Source organism: Seriola dumerili, unplaced genomic scaffold (assembly GCF_002260705.1).
Source record: "Seriola dumerili isolate Sdu_G_001 unplaced genomic scaffold, Sdu_1.0 BDQW01000068.1, whole genome shotgun sequence".
Classification (NCBI taxonomy): Eukaryota; Metazoa; Chordata; class Actinopteri; order Carangiformes; family Carangidae; genus Seriola; species Seriola dumerili.
In genome coordinates, this window is record NW_019174323.1 from 7,919,522 (window position 1) to 7,933,577 (window position 14,056).

The following is a 14,056-nucleotide window of genomic DNA, read 5'->3' on the forward strand; positions in this document are numbered from 1 at the left end:
GCTGACCTATTTTCTCATTCAGCTTCTTATTATTATACTTTATGTTGGTGATGTGTTCCTGTTGGAACACACACATTTCTGCCACAGTTGGAGTTATTTTTACTTGATTAATATTAAGGATATTTCACATGAGAGAAAGAAGGTGGTGTCAGGAAGAAAGAAAGAAAGAAAGAAAGACACAAAAAAATAAAGACTTTCTTTTATGTCTTGAGTGAATGGGCTTAGGGCCACAGACAGGATGAGAGAACAGAGGCCAGCCTTTAATCTACACCAGTGACTACACAAGCTAAAGTTTAGGGGCCATGTCTTGGAATTTGTTGACCACATCTCTGTGTTGCTCTCAAAACTTTCGTGCCATATAGAAATGATCAACAGTGTTTCCTGGAGCATCTGAATACTGAGTGGTCTCAGGACTGTCCCCATCTGGATCAGACCAAACACATGCTGCTCTGCAATTTGGCTTCATGCGTGGCTTTAATCACACTGCTGCAGCTGTCCAGCTATAGCAGAGGAGGTATGAGCTGAGTGTTGAAGCTTTAAAAGAAAAAAAAAAAAAAAAGGTCAACTACATAATACTGGCTGAAAAACATTCAACAGAGAAAAACCCACACTCTCACTTTAAATATTTATTCTAATCATTATTGGTAGAGGATTTAAGTTTTTCAAAATGTATCTTTTCAAAGTTTTGACTTTGAAAATTTCTGGTCCATCAAGAAGCTGAAAGTGATTTGACATGTTTTCCAGACTATCACCTGCTTGCTCAGTATCAGCTCCATCCTGGTGCCCAATGTTTGATTTTTTTTTTTTTTTTTTGCCAGTTTAAGAACTTCCCACTTTTGTCTTTTCTGTCATTTTCTGCATTGTCAAAGTTCATTAAATTAAAAATATATATACCAGTGTGGCACCATTACTTAGGTGTGAAAATCTTAAAATATCATTATCTAGATTTGTATCGTTCACTGACAGTAACACAAATTTGAGAAACCAGGCCACCCCCCTTTATTGAACTACTTGCTCAAATAGAGGCGTATTTATATTCCAGTCATGCCTCACCATACTGGTGCAACAGAACTGTTATAATATGATCACAGATTTGAAAGAATTTCTCTCTCACTCACAGAGGGTTGCCCAGTAGCATCAGGAAACAGCTGGGCCAGGCTGACGCTGGTTTTCTCTGACATCCTCTCTCCATCTCATCTCTCCATTAACTGATCAGAAATGTTGTCCACACTGGAGGCCCACACCTCTCCTATACAGCACATTCTATAAGGCACTTTGAGTGGACCCTATTCTTTAGGGGTTGCAACAGTGATGTCGAGAGTGTCGAGAATGTTTTGACTTATGCTTTTAAATTCTACAGCACTTTATCTTTTTTATGACCACGCTGCCTGGTTGGTTTGGCTGACCGTCCATTAGTACCATTAGGCTATGACATCGCTGATATTGCGTGACTCCTGCTGCCATGATAGGTTACGCAATATTATATAATCTTTTAATGCCTGAATGTGAAAGCTGAAAGAAAGTGACAGCAAACTTTTATAATTTGGAGAAAATGTTAAAACATATTGGAAACCCACTGTGTAAACAACATCCTTCCGCATTATCAGTGAGTTTTGCAATATTTTTCATTTATAATATACTTTTTTATAATATGCTAGTTCACTTTCCTGCAGAGCAAGAACATTTCCTGCACCTTTTCTATATTGTAATTAAAGATTGCTTTGTAGTGCGTTACAGTAACTCAGCTAGGTAAGTACATTTACTCAGCTATAAGTGGCTAACTTGAACATTTCCATTTTGCTTATAAACCTACTTCACTACATATCCAGGGGAACTACTGTGCTTTTACCTCCAGTAGATTTATTTGACAGCTATTGTTACTAATTACTCTGCTATAGTAACATAACAGTATGTAAAGTAGTTAGAATTAGCTCCACCTCAACTACAACAACTATCTAAAGCTACTCACAAATTAATACATCATTTTGATATTTTAAGTACATTTTGCTAATAACACTCTTGGGTTCTTTGACCCATGTAGAGTTCTGAATGGGACTTTTACTCCTTATGCAGTATTTTTTCATTGTGGTATTGCAACTTTTACTTAAGTAATGTATCTGAATACTACTTCTCCCGCTGCAGTAGCTACAGTACTTTTCATAATCTGTGTAAAAAGGAAAAAATCAGCAGCTTATATGTCATCCTTTGTTGACGGGCGTCACTTCTCTCCACCTGTTTGCTCGGCTGTGCACTGATTTGCTTTCACACCTGACTTTTTAAACACGTCAACACCCCGAACTGACTGGCACCATCTTCGAAATCTTGTTGTCTCATCTCCGTCGCATTACAACATCCATTATTTCCTACAGACACTGGTGTTAACTTGTTTCATATCCTGACAGTTTGATGTACTGGTTTTCTTCTGTGGCATTTACATTGTTTAAAGAAACCGCCCAAGCAGTAGTATCACAGTCTGAGTCACTTTTGTAAATAATATCTGATACTGTGACATTTCTGTCTTCTGTCTGCTACTGCAAAATCTTGATTAAGCAGAGCACAACCTGACCTGTCACATCTTTGACCTACTCTTGTACTGTAGGTGTGCTGCTAAAGCCTTGGACCTTTTATCCACAATAGGCGGGCAAGAGAGAGAAGGAATAGAATCTTATTCATACAGAATGATGTCAATATGGACCATGCATTATTTATGAATTCAAGCTCAAATAATCAATTTCTCTGGCCAACCCAGCCATATAAGTATACCCCTGGGCACTGGTGTCATCAACTCTTTTAAAAGGAAAGAGGCTAATCTGGTCTGCTGCAGACGTATGTGCAGTTAGGAAGGGACACTAACAATAGCACCAGTCGGAACGAGAAGTGCCACTGTGTCGCTAAGCATCTTCAACTTCATATGCTCCCACTGTTTCATCATTGGAGAAAGTAACCCCATTTATCACTAGTTTTATTTTAGATATTAAATGTCGAGGGGTCAAAGTCGATAAAACTTGAAACAAGTTACTGTAAAACAGAGACACATGAACAAAACATAACTGTGCCCCAGATTTTAGCATTTTTAACTTTATATTTGCATGCACAAAAAAATATTATATCCAATATAATATAATATCCAATTTTTATTTCTCCTTAAACAAGAGACTGCACTTGTTTTCTCAGTTATGAAACATGATCCTTCAGTAGGATATACATATTATGTAACATCACCCACAGCATCATTTCCCACTGTAACATCTACAGTATATTGTATTAATGAAGTGCAAATGAAAACTAATCTGGTGAACTCCTCTTACTAAATTGGCTTGTCTTTCTAAGAATCATCTACGAAGCAAATACACTATAGACAACCTGAGACATGGGTATATCATGGGAGCAATAATCAAGGGAACCGACAGTTTCTCATAATACCGAAACCACAGCACAGCTATCACCGTGATGAAAATCGGAGAACTCTATACACTCTCTGTGTGCTGAAGTGGATGATCTTGAAGATGATCCGGAGCTCCTGCATGGACTTCAAGGACCTCTGCACCACCAATCCGTTCTGCAAAAGAACACTCATATCAGACTCATACAAAGACAGTCATTTTACATTTGCTACAGGTCCGTCTGTTCTATTCAGAAAAAAGCTGAAATGAAAGCAGATTATGTAAAGAGCCTCTGAATGCCCGTTCCTTCTTGTAGCTTGTTGTCTATTATTGGTGGCCACCTGATAGACGTGCATAGACATAATGTGCAGAAAGACATTGACAACAGAGGTAACATATCATCTATGTACACTTTTATCCATGAATATACAATACAGAGAACTACTGTAGAGAGAGACTCTATACCATAATGCTTTGTCATTATTGTGAAAAGCTGAATTGATATATATTATATACTACACTACCAAAAACATACAATTCATTTTTTCATAATCTTTTTTTTCCTTTAAGTATCTGCTTTAAATATCATATTAATCCACGGCCTTTCTGCTGAAGAACAATTCAAAGACACCCATGTAATGAAGGACAAACCAAGATAAATCCACCGAAGGAAAAAAACGAACGAAACTACAATTAGTGCTTTACAGTTGTCTGCCCGCCAAATGCCTGTTTTGTGAGGTCACAGTGACCTTGACCTTTAAGGGAAAAAAACTGGTCTGGTGCATTAATAAATAACAAACACAGAATGGAAAAAGTAGCACACCAGTTAGTTACCTGGTTTGTCGTCACTGAAAGTTCGGTTCATTCTGTATGAGCTGCGGAGGTGAATAAAAATGTTGAACATGTTAAGCTGGAAAAATTTCTGAACAGAAAAAAAGGAGATGAAAATTTGAGAAATCAACCTGACCACGTTCTCCGTGGTTTCCTCCACCCCTGGTCGAACGATGGACCGTGCACTGACGGGGATGCACCAGGATGAAAAGCCTGGAGCTGCTGGAACTTGTGCTGACGATGGCCAGAGAGGTCAACACCATCCAGGGCTTGCTTAATCATCCCCATCACCAGGTCTTTCTCTGAGGGTACACCACATTACATAACACCATATCATCAGCAGTGCTTTTTTTCCACCACAGCAATTACACGCTTTCAGTGGTCAACTGAAAGTGATTAACTGATGCAATTAAAAAGCAATTTATGGACTAATTAAACCTATCTAAAAACTAAAATGGGAACTGTAAATACTAAAGCAGCAAATGAATGACTTGTGTAATGAAATGTGATAGGAAGATACAACAGCAAAATTAAAACCGTTGTATTCAGCAAGTAAACTGAAGATTGCATTAATTGTTCATCACTCTAAAAAGTAAGAACTGAAAAAGAATTAATGACTGGCACAGATAACGATCAGCTTTATAAGCAATAGCAGCAGGATTGAAATGTACATTTAATCAACTACATTGTTTTCAAAGGCTTTCCTTAATTAAATGATTGTAATTAACCAATAGAAAGTTTTTAATTCTTCCATTGGCACATTCCAGACTATACAGAGCACAGCTATGTCTCCTTCTCAGAGACATAACTAAGTCAAATCTGAAAACACAGATATGATACACATATATATTTTTATTCGGTGTGACTTACACTTTCAAAGGATATCATTATTCTGATGGAAATTGCAACTAAACATCCTTAAATCTGCTTAGAAATCACAGGAAAAAGACGATTCTTAGAAGTCCAGACCTTGGCTGAGAATCGTCATGTTTTTAAGTTTTCTTCAGTATCAAAGTAATCCAGTGACAGTTCTCTTTACGCCCATGGGTACATGGCAAACAAGAATTGATAATAGCTAATTTGGCATACTTTTAATGGTGCTAACTTGCCAAAGTGTAAAAAAAAAAAATAGGCTAAAGAAATGCGGCTCAAGACTATATGGTCTACGATTATATGTAATGTACCTCCTGTTTACATCCTCCACCAAATAGAAGTAAAAGGGTAATAACAGTAACAAAATCCAAATATTACCTTGATTCATGATGAATAAATATCTATGAATATTTACTAATTACTGAATACCATCGAAATTTTCTAATCTAATGAAAGCATTTCTTCTGCATTATGGGAAATGTAGTATTCACTGTTTTTGGCACTTGATGGAGTTTGATATATTCTACTAACACATTATTTAAGACAGTTTTAAGAAATGTATCACATCTCTGAAAAAAAAATACAGTTTATGTCAAATTTATTGTGCTGGTTGAAGTGACTGCATCATCATAGACACTGCCAGTTTTCTTCCCACCTTATGAATATATTATTTTTATGCATGTAATAACAAGAATAATGTCTCAAAATGAATCTATGTTAACGATTTAGCATGTAACACCTCTCAATCCATGTGGAATGCAGCATTTTACCTCTTTGGCCTGCGAGCAGAAGCCACTGTTGGACTGCAGACAGGGAATCAGTCTGCAGGATCTGACACAGTAGCTCCAACACCTGACAAGAGAGCAGTCGACCATTACAACATTAGCTTGCATATCACATAAATTAATAATCTCCTTATTAGTCAATTTCTCAAGAGGCCTGGTGACTGAGCTGAGCTGGGGAGTATTTTGCAACAGCAAAGCAAAAGCTGTTCTCTGGAGAATTTCTATTATGTTGGAAATCTTCTTCAGATCTGCCGCTACCCCTTCATCTCTGGAATGCAATATTACATGGCTGTAAGTTACACTTTTTTTTACAAACTGTGAAGGAGCTTAAGACCAGCGGAGGAGTATTTCACCATGAGTTCTTGATCATGGAAGGGCTGAGGATAAATGAGGCGCTGGGAATGGGATCTGCGCTGGTAAGACGTGGAGGATGGAGGGATGATTCTCCCTGTTTCAGCTGAATATTGGGTCTTCCGACGGACAAGTTCTTCCTCTGGTTGGTCCTGGAAGACATTGACACAATCATACTCTTCAGTAGAAAAACCATAGAAACTGAACTTGAAAATATGTCCCAGTATAACCATTTAAAAAAAGTTAGGAAATGAGGAACCATATGGCATTAATGCACAAAACACAGCCACACAAGCTCTGTGAAGGTATAGTCAGGCACATTGGTGCTTTGAGCTAAATCTTGAGATCTTGTTAACATGTTTACAACATGCAGATTCTTAGAAAGAATAAGATTTGCCATTCCCACAAGTTAGTTCTTCAGTTCATGCTTTAGCAATGGTTTTGAGGAAGCATAGGTAAGCCCACACATAATTTTTACTCTCAATCATGCCTCACTAGCCCTGACCACGACCCTGATGATATCGAACCAGAACATAAAGCATTTGATTGGTTGAGCTTGTTGTTGGTTTCTGCTCAACCTGGGAAGAAGTGTTACCATTGAGAATCAATTCAAGGCAAAAAACAAACAAACAAAAAAATGTCATCTTGGAATGGCAGGGTTTTTGTTTATCATTTGTCCAACACTGCTATACTGTCAATGTGTCATTATCGGGCACTGAAAAGCCATAATCCAAAGGGTTATTGGTCACAGTGCATCGGTATGTCACACCAACTTTGGTCCCAAAAGATGCTACATATTGTTAAAAATTCAGTTTCAGCCAAGCTCTTTTGATAACATGTAATATAAAACAGTAGCTGTGGGTGAAGTGAACTGTGCCATTAAGTAACCCTGGACAGATTCAAGATTTCAGCAATTACAGCAAAACATGCACCTCTTTTTTGTCCTTTTGTGCTTGAGAAGACAAACTGATTTTTGCAGCAAATTCTTTAAGTTCATCCCTCCAGGCCTCTGAAAATAGTGCTGTGAAGTAAATAGATAAAAAGAAAAAATCACTCTCATTATTCTGAAGCTGAAAGGGATTCTTTGAAAGCAAAGCTTTAGAAAAGTAATGAGAAGCATGCGTGCATGTAAACATACCTGATTTGTTTTTGCAACTACTGACTCCATTGAGATTCTGAGCAAGCGGAAAAGCAAAAGATGGGTGAGCTGCTTTCCTCAGGCCGTGGCTCTTGAGAAGCGGATGAGGAAACAATGATGAGGTGACAAACCAATCATCTCTCACCATGCAAACGGGTCTGCCATTGAGTCCTGTGGAAACAACAGTATTCACAGTTCACGCACACATGAAGTCAAGTGCTCAGATGCATGAGACAATCAAACGAATGCCCTGAAGAGATGAAGCCAGTAAAATCCCTGCTGAGACTAAAGGTGACAATTTCTTGAGAACCTCAGGGATGAAATCTACTTTTCTGCCAATAATGCAGTCATCCCTTTCATGTACCATCTTGCTATTCCAGGTGCCCATACAGCTGCTCATGAAATATTTCATATGTATGTACTAACTCATCTCAGGAAGGGCTGCTTCCACACCAACAACCAGAAGTATCCTGTTAATGGCCTAATTTTTTAAAGCACAGCTGCTATGAGACTTTAAGCTAAATGAATGCATTAGATGTAGCTCTGACAAGTTATCTCCTGCACTCAGATTTAATGAGTGCATAAACAGATAATTGTTATTCAGTGTATCACGATTAGACATTTTGTTATTATCTGAAAAAACTGAGGTAGTGAGGGTCTGCACGTGGAGGTGGTAACAATTTTCTGATTGCAACAGAAATCCATGACAGAGGAATAATATTACTTCGGTGAGGCAGAACAAGCTGTAAACACAAAATTATCACCTTAACATATTAATATACACAGGGCAACATATGCATTTTAGCTCTGTTTTGGTTTGCACTAACTCCTGAGAGACATAGCTGTTATTTTTGCAGCTTTCTTCACCAGCTGCGAATCTTTGTCTGTCTGCCATTTGGTTCAGGGCAGGGAGCGAATAGCGGCTTTATCAGAGGTTTGGATTGCAATTAAATTTTGTTCAGACATTCATGGTATCTAGAGGGTGAATTCTAATGACTTTGCTGATCCTGTGACTTTCCCTCTAGTGTCAGCAGTTTGATATGAATTTTTTTATAAATGTCCATGACATCCACAGGATGATTCCACCTGGGTTTTTCCTCTTGTGCCACTAGTGAATTATCTTATCATCTACTCAATGGATTGGAAAAACAGCCATTCATGGTTTCCTGGTGATGTATCCTAACACCTTTAGTGATCTCATTACATCACGTAATCGGCAGGTTGATATTTTTGGTTGACACTAAAATATCAAATGACAAATATTGGATGGATTGCTGTGAAATGTGGTACAGGCATTCATGGTCACCAGAAGATGAATTGTAATAATTTTGATTCTCCTGTTCTTTCATCTGGTGTCACCATATGGTCAACTTTTCAATCTGTCCAGTATTTTTGGTTTATGATGATATATTTGCTAAAATGATGGAATTCCAATCAGCCTCAGCTTTACTTCGTGTTTATTGGAATTAAGTTGTCAAAAGCTCATAGTGCCACTGTGACAATGTGCAGCCTCACAGAGGCTGGAGGATCTTGGTGTTGTTTCCCTGAAAACAGCTGAGAACAATGAGACTGAACCGACACAGTAAAGCTACAGGCTGTAAAACAAAAACCCAATGAGACAGACAGATGCTAAAAATGCTCTGTAAAGCTGAGGGGAACTGACCAGTCTGGTGGAAATTCTTTGTGGGATTAGTGCAGCTTTATTAAGAAGAGCTTCTAAATGGATTTACAATACTAGTAATAGTCAGAGTCAGAAAAAGTACTCTCCCTTCCTCTTTTAACCATGTTCCACATAATAAATCAGTAATAAATAATAAATATGCTGGCATTTGGTGAATACGAATGATGTCTGCAATATAGGGAAGCATATGGTAAGACTTGATTCAACTTTTAATCAATTTGATGTAAAAAATAAATACATAAATAAATAATCAGGGGGTTATCCCTGCCCACTCACCTTGAATATGCCTCACCCTGTGTGGATGAGGGTTGTGCCGGGAGAAGAATGAGTGATGACTCAAAGAACCAAAACGTGGACTGCTCTTCGTCAGCATCTTGGTAAATTCAGGGGTCAATGGCACCTGAGTAGTTTGACTTTGACTCCTCTTCCCTGTTGCTCCCCAGGAGTCCGGACTTTGAACTATCGACATATCTCTGATTGAAAGCTGGAGGTTTTATTTAAATCTAAAGGAGTGAGAGAACAATCAAAAAGTAAAGTTCCTCCATGAAGTGATGCGTTAGAAATACAGAACGTTTAATATTTAAGGCTCTTATGCACATGCTAAAAATCATTTGAAAACTAAAACCTAGCAGGAGACAAGACAGAGACACTCAAACTTGATTCCCCCCAAGAATTTAAAGTTTGAATTTCAAATTTGACCAAAATGTATGTTTAGTGTTCTACCAGGGCAAAGAATTGAAACTATTTAAATATGGAGAAATATAATTCTGAAGAACCACTTTACCTCCGAAAGCAGCCTGCAGCCTCAAAACCTCTGGTACTTAATGCTCTGTGTTGCTTGTGTTGCTAAGAAACCTGAACTAAACAAAAAACAATGGCATCTGTGCCCGAGTGACTGGCATTCTGAACCAGTTCATTTAGACAGGGTTATCAAATGCAAAGCAGCTGGGATTTAACTATTTTGTGATGTTTAATTAAAGAACTGCTGAAGAGCACAAAATGAGGTTGATGGAACTAAGAATGTCAACATGAACATTTATGAGTGAGGAGCCTCACACCACATTGGCTATTAGTTTACCGGTTTGCTGCAGTATCTAATGTGGCATATGGATGTGTGTGCTGTTTTATCCTTTCAAAACTAATTATAATATAAAATATGACTTTAGGTTTCATGGATATTCATGGGAACCTATAATCAAAATTTGAAAACCACATAGGGATCTCTTCAAAATATGATATTCTTCAGGACTATCAGGATTGGTGGCAGAAAATTATCCATTAAGAAAGTGGCCAAAAACTGACAGGGGAAATATGATAAAACAACATCCACAACTCCATCTGACAGTTCATTTAGATAAGCTCCACTCAACAGAGATAATGAGGAGCAAATGCATTCAAAAGAAGATCATTATCATTCATCAAGAAAAATTATTTGTGACACACACAGCACATGTTTAAACTTCAGTAGAAGTTTATGCTTGCCCTATGACATTACCAGAATTTCAGTAGAGTCAGTACCTATCTATCTATCTATCTATCTATCTATCTATCTATCTATCTATCTATCTATCTATCTATCTATCTATCTACACAGTAATAAAGATTGAACTAACAAGGCTTTTGAAAGCGAATTAAGCATTATTAGTGTTTAAACCGAAAGCTGGACTGAAGGTTAACAAGAATAATACATGGCAACAAGCCACAACAATGGACTGAAGGACGTTTTTATAAATGTCAGAAACAATGCTTGAATCAAACTCAATACATGAAAACATGGGGCGGGAACGCCACATCCGTGATCTGCCTCAGCCTGATCTGCCCGGATATTTCCTCAGTATTACTTCTAATGTCACCTATACCCCTGTGGTTCATCAGGAATACAACCAGACTACTGGTGGAACATTGCTGTTCATTCCCAGACTCATTTTATGATTTATTTAATTATATAACTCAAACAGCAGGTAATTATTAAAAACTACAACAAAATGAGCAAAGGTTACACAAACTGCACAGGAGGCGATTAGCTTTGCTTGGCTTGGTGCCAAAAAGTACCCATGTAAAAAAAAAAGCAACAATTTGTGATTTTAGGGAAGGCTGTAACTGTTCCTTGGACCTTTTTGCTGCCTTCAAATGGAACTTGTGAGCTCGTGGTTATGACATGAGAAGTTGTGTACATGCGCTTGGTGTTCAAGTGGCTAAGTCGTGAGAACACCGCTACTAGGCAACGGCGACATGGACACCGAACAACTCCTCATGTTTTCTTGTTATTTTTGCTTCTTTCCAAGAAACGCTGATGTACTTTGTATTTCAACATCATGCAGAAGAACAAGAAATGAGACAACAAAGGTAATGAGTATCTACTCAATGTAGCTACTGTTACTGCTCACTCACAATAAACACTAGCTGATCAAACATAATTTGATTTGGAACAATGATGCATCAGCTCCTGAAAATGAAGTATGCAGGGAGATATACATTTAACAAACTTTACCCCATTTAAAGGCAGCATTTGTCATTCCTGAGAAATGTATGATGACTACTGTGACCTGTGGCTCCTTAGTCACATTGCACTCAAAAATCTATCTTTTGAGTTTTGTTATTGAAGGTGAAGAGTGGCAGTAATCACTGTGAACTCAAACAGTTGTCGACAGCCAACCAACACTGGTATTGCGATAGGTTTTTAATTGGTTCAAAAGTCACACAAATCAACAAGCCTTTCACTTTAAACCAAAGCAGTGCTACTTGCCAATAAGAAAGCCAAAGTCCGTGTGATGTACTCTCCAAAAAAGCATTCATTCATTCATGAGGTAAGAAGACTCACAGACTGTACATTAAGCTGATTGGTAGCTTTTTTTTACATTATAGCCTGAAACCCCCTAAAATATGTCTTTGGATACAGGTTTTCCAGGATACTGAAGCATTCAAAACCCACATCATTTCTGCAGTTCTGACTGGAACTCCATTTGGCTTTGACAGAATTGGCAGAAAACATTACGCATTAAGGAAGTGGGTCACGTCTTTGAAATGCTTTTCTCCGAATCAAAATCAAAATTACACAGTAGGGTCCTCATTGTACACATGTGCAGTGTTCTGTGGTTGATGTGTTTTTTTGCTCGGCCCCCGGAAAACCTCTTACAACTATACATTTTGTTGTTCTAATATATGTCCTTCATTTCCTCTGAGGTGGTAAAATCAGTGACCTCGGATTTAGTGTAAGAAAACAATAAGTGTAAGAAAAAAAGGTCAATATAAAATACGGTCTCCATTGGAGAAACTGGACTAAATAACAAATATTTCTACTTACTTTTATTGGTCAAAATAACAGGCACCCTGCTGTGATCTAAATATAGGCTATAATATAAAAACATCACAATTTTTAAATATTTATTTATTTATTTATCTATTTTTGTTCGTTTGTTTTTTTAATCAGGTGAATTTCCCTATAAATCTGGGAACTTATTTTCCATTTAGAATGATAATGTCCTTGCAGCTAAAACTAAGACAGAAAGCAAAAATCTTGTTGAAAGAAAAAGAGAGAACCGACAGTTTGGTCTTATTTTTTTTTAGTATACAAAATCAAAGCATTAATTTCTGTAGGCAGTTACTTTTGGATATTTGGGCACAGACAACAATATAGAAACATCCAGTAACAGATATGAACCAATTATACAGTTCATACAGTTTAAGTAATAGTACAGTTAAAAATAATGGAAAAAACAAATGTTTTCTGTCCTTGTTGTGCATCTTTTCTAAATGCAACTGTCCCATCTGTACTTGTCTCTTTTCTGCTCCCAAATTAGCTCATAGTTCCTTTTTTGCCTCGATAAGCTGTAAGGTCATTGACGTCAGTGTCTGATACATTATCATCATTGTGTGTCTGCTGCAGTACAACAGTTATAAACAGAAGCATTCCTCCTATTGCTCAAAAACAGAAGTATTGAATAAACATTGATATTAGACATTAGCCAGATTTAAAAATAAATAAATAAAAAGCTACTGTACTGATCTAATCACATGAAGCAAGCCACATGATTGTTCCTGTTTTGGCTCCCTAGTCGTAATACAAAAAAATAAAATAAATAAAAAATATAGAATTACCGCTTCACAGTTGTATGCCTCCGCCACTGAGACTAGTTTCAGGTAACATCCCTGCTTATCCAGAGTCATATAAAATATTAACCATTTGTGTAAAAATTTTGTTATAATTGCTGAAAGAGGATTGTGAATTCTTGACTAAAAATACAAATCAACCACAAATGATTAATGTTTTCCAACTCTTGACTTGTTTTTCAGCTCTATGTACAAGGTTTTTCAAATCCAAACATGAGATTCTTTAATGCAGCTCCCCTTCAGCGATAATTCTTCTTCCCTCGCAGCTTGGATGTTTATAACTCAGTGAAATGCGCATAATTTCAAGGCAATATTTGACTTCGACTTTTCCTTTGAAAATGGTGACTAGGATGTTGCAATCGTGCTTCTCTCATTTAAGAGTAAACTTTCAACGAAGTCCAGGAAAAGAGAACACATTACTCCCGTTCTAACATCCCTTGACTGGCAACCTGTGAGTTAAATATTGATTTTACCAATAACATTTAAGGCACATCACTCTCGCCCTACATACCCTTTAAGCCGCTGCACAGCCCAAGATCCTCAGACAGACAGTTCTTTGGTTTGTCCAAATAGAATGAAAAGCCTTTTCAGTCCCACATTTCACAATGAAAAACATCTGTAAATCATTTCCTAAATGGACTTTTATTGGACTGAACTTGACCAAGTCACTTTTTTGGTATTTGTCATTTTATCAGGTAAGTATATAAAGAAACGACAAATACATGTTTTCTACCTCCTATTTTTATTGTTTCACTACTTTTTAATCACTTTTCTTGTAAATTATTTATCATTTATAACTTTAAAAAAAAAAAAAGTTCTATGAAATATAAAGTTATATCATAATTGTCAGCTTCCTGGAGATGCCTGTATAGTTAGTTGAATTTTTCACCATCACAAAATCCCA

The 14,056-nt window shown here is 37.2% G+C and overlaps 1 protein-coding gene across 2 annotated transcripts; it reads right to left on the reverse strand.

Annotated features, from left to right (window-relative positions):
- Nucleotides 1–3,072: 3,072 nt before the first annotated feature.
- tbata (thymus, brain and testes associated) lies at nucleotides 3,073–13,711 on the reverse strand. Of its 2 annotated transcripts, none has more exons than XM_022743354.1 (9): nucleotides 13,664–13,711; nucleotides 9,319–9,545; nucleotides 7,362–7,532; nucleotides 7,156–7,244; nucleotides 6,226–6,375; nucleotides 5,858–5,939; nucleotides 4,351–4,516; nucleotides 4,218–4,258; nucleotides 3,073–3,559 (listed from the first exon to the last, which is right to left on the reverse strand). In XM_022743354.1, the coding sequence occupies exons 2-9, from the start codon at nucleotides 9,509–9,511 to the stop codon at nucleotides 3,468–3,470; spliced, it is 984 nt and encodes a 327-aa protein (XP_022599075.1). In that variant the 5' UTR covers nucleotides 9,512–9,545; nucleotides 13,664–13,711; the 3' UTR covers nucleotides 3,073–3,467. The 2 variants fall into 2 exon arrangements, with proteins under 2 accessions (XP_022599075.1, XP_022599074.1); XM_022743353.1 differs by lacking the exon at nucleotides 13,664–13,711 and adding an exon at nucleotides 9,827–9,873.
- Nucleotides 13,712–14,056: the final 345 nt, after the last annotated feature.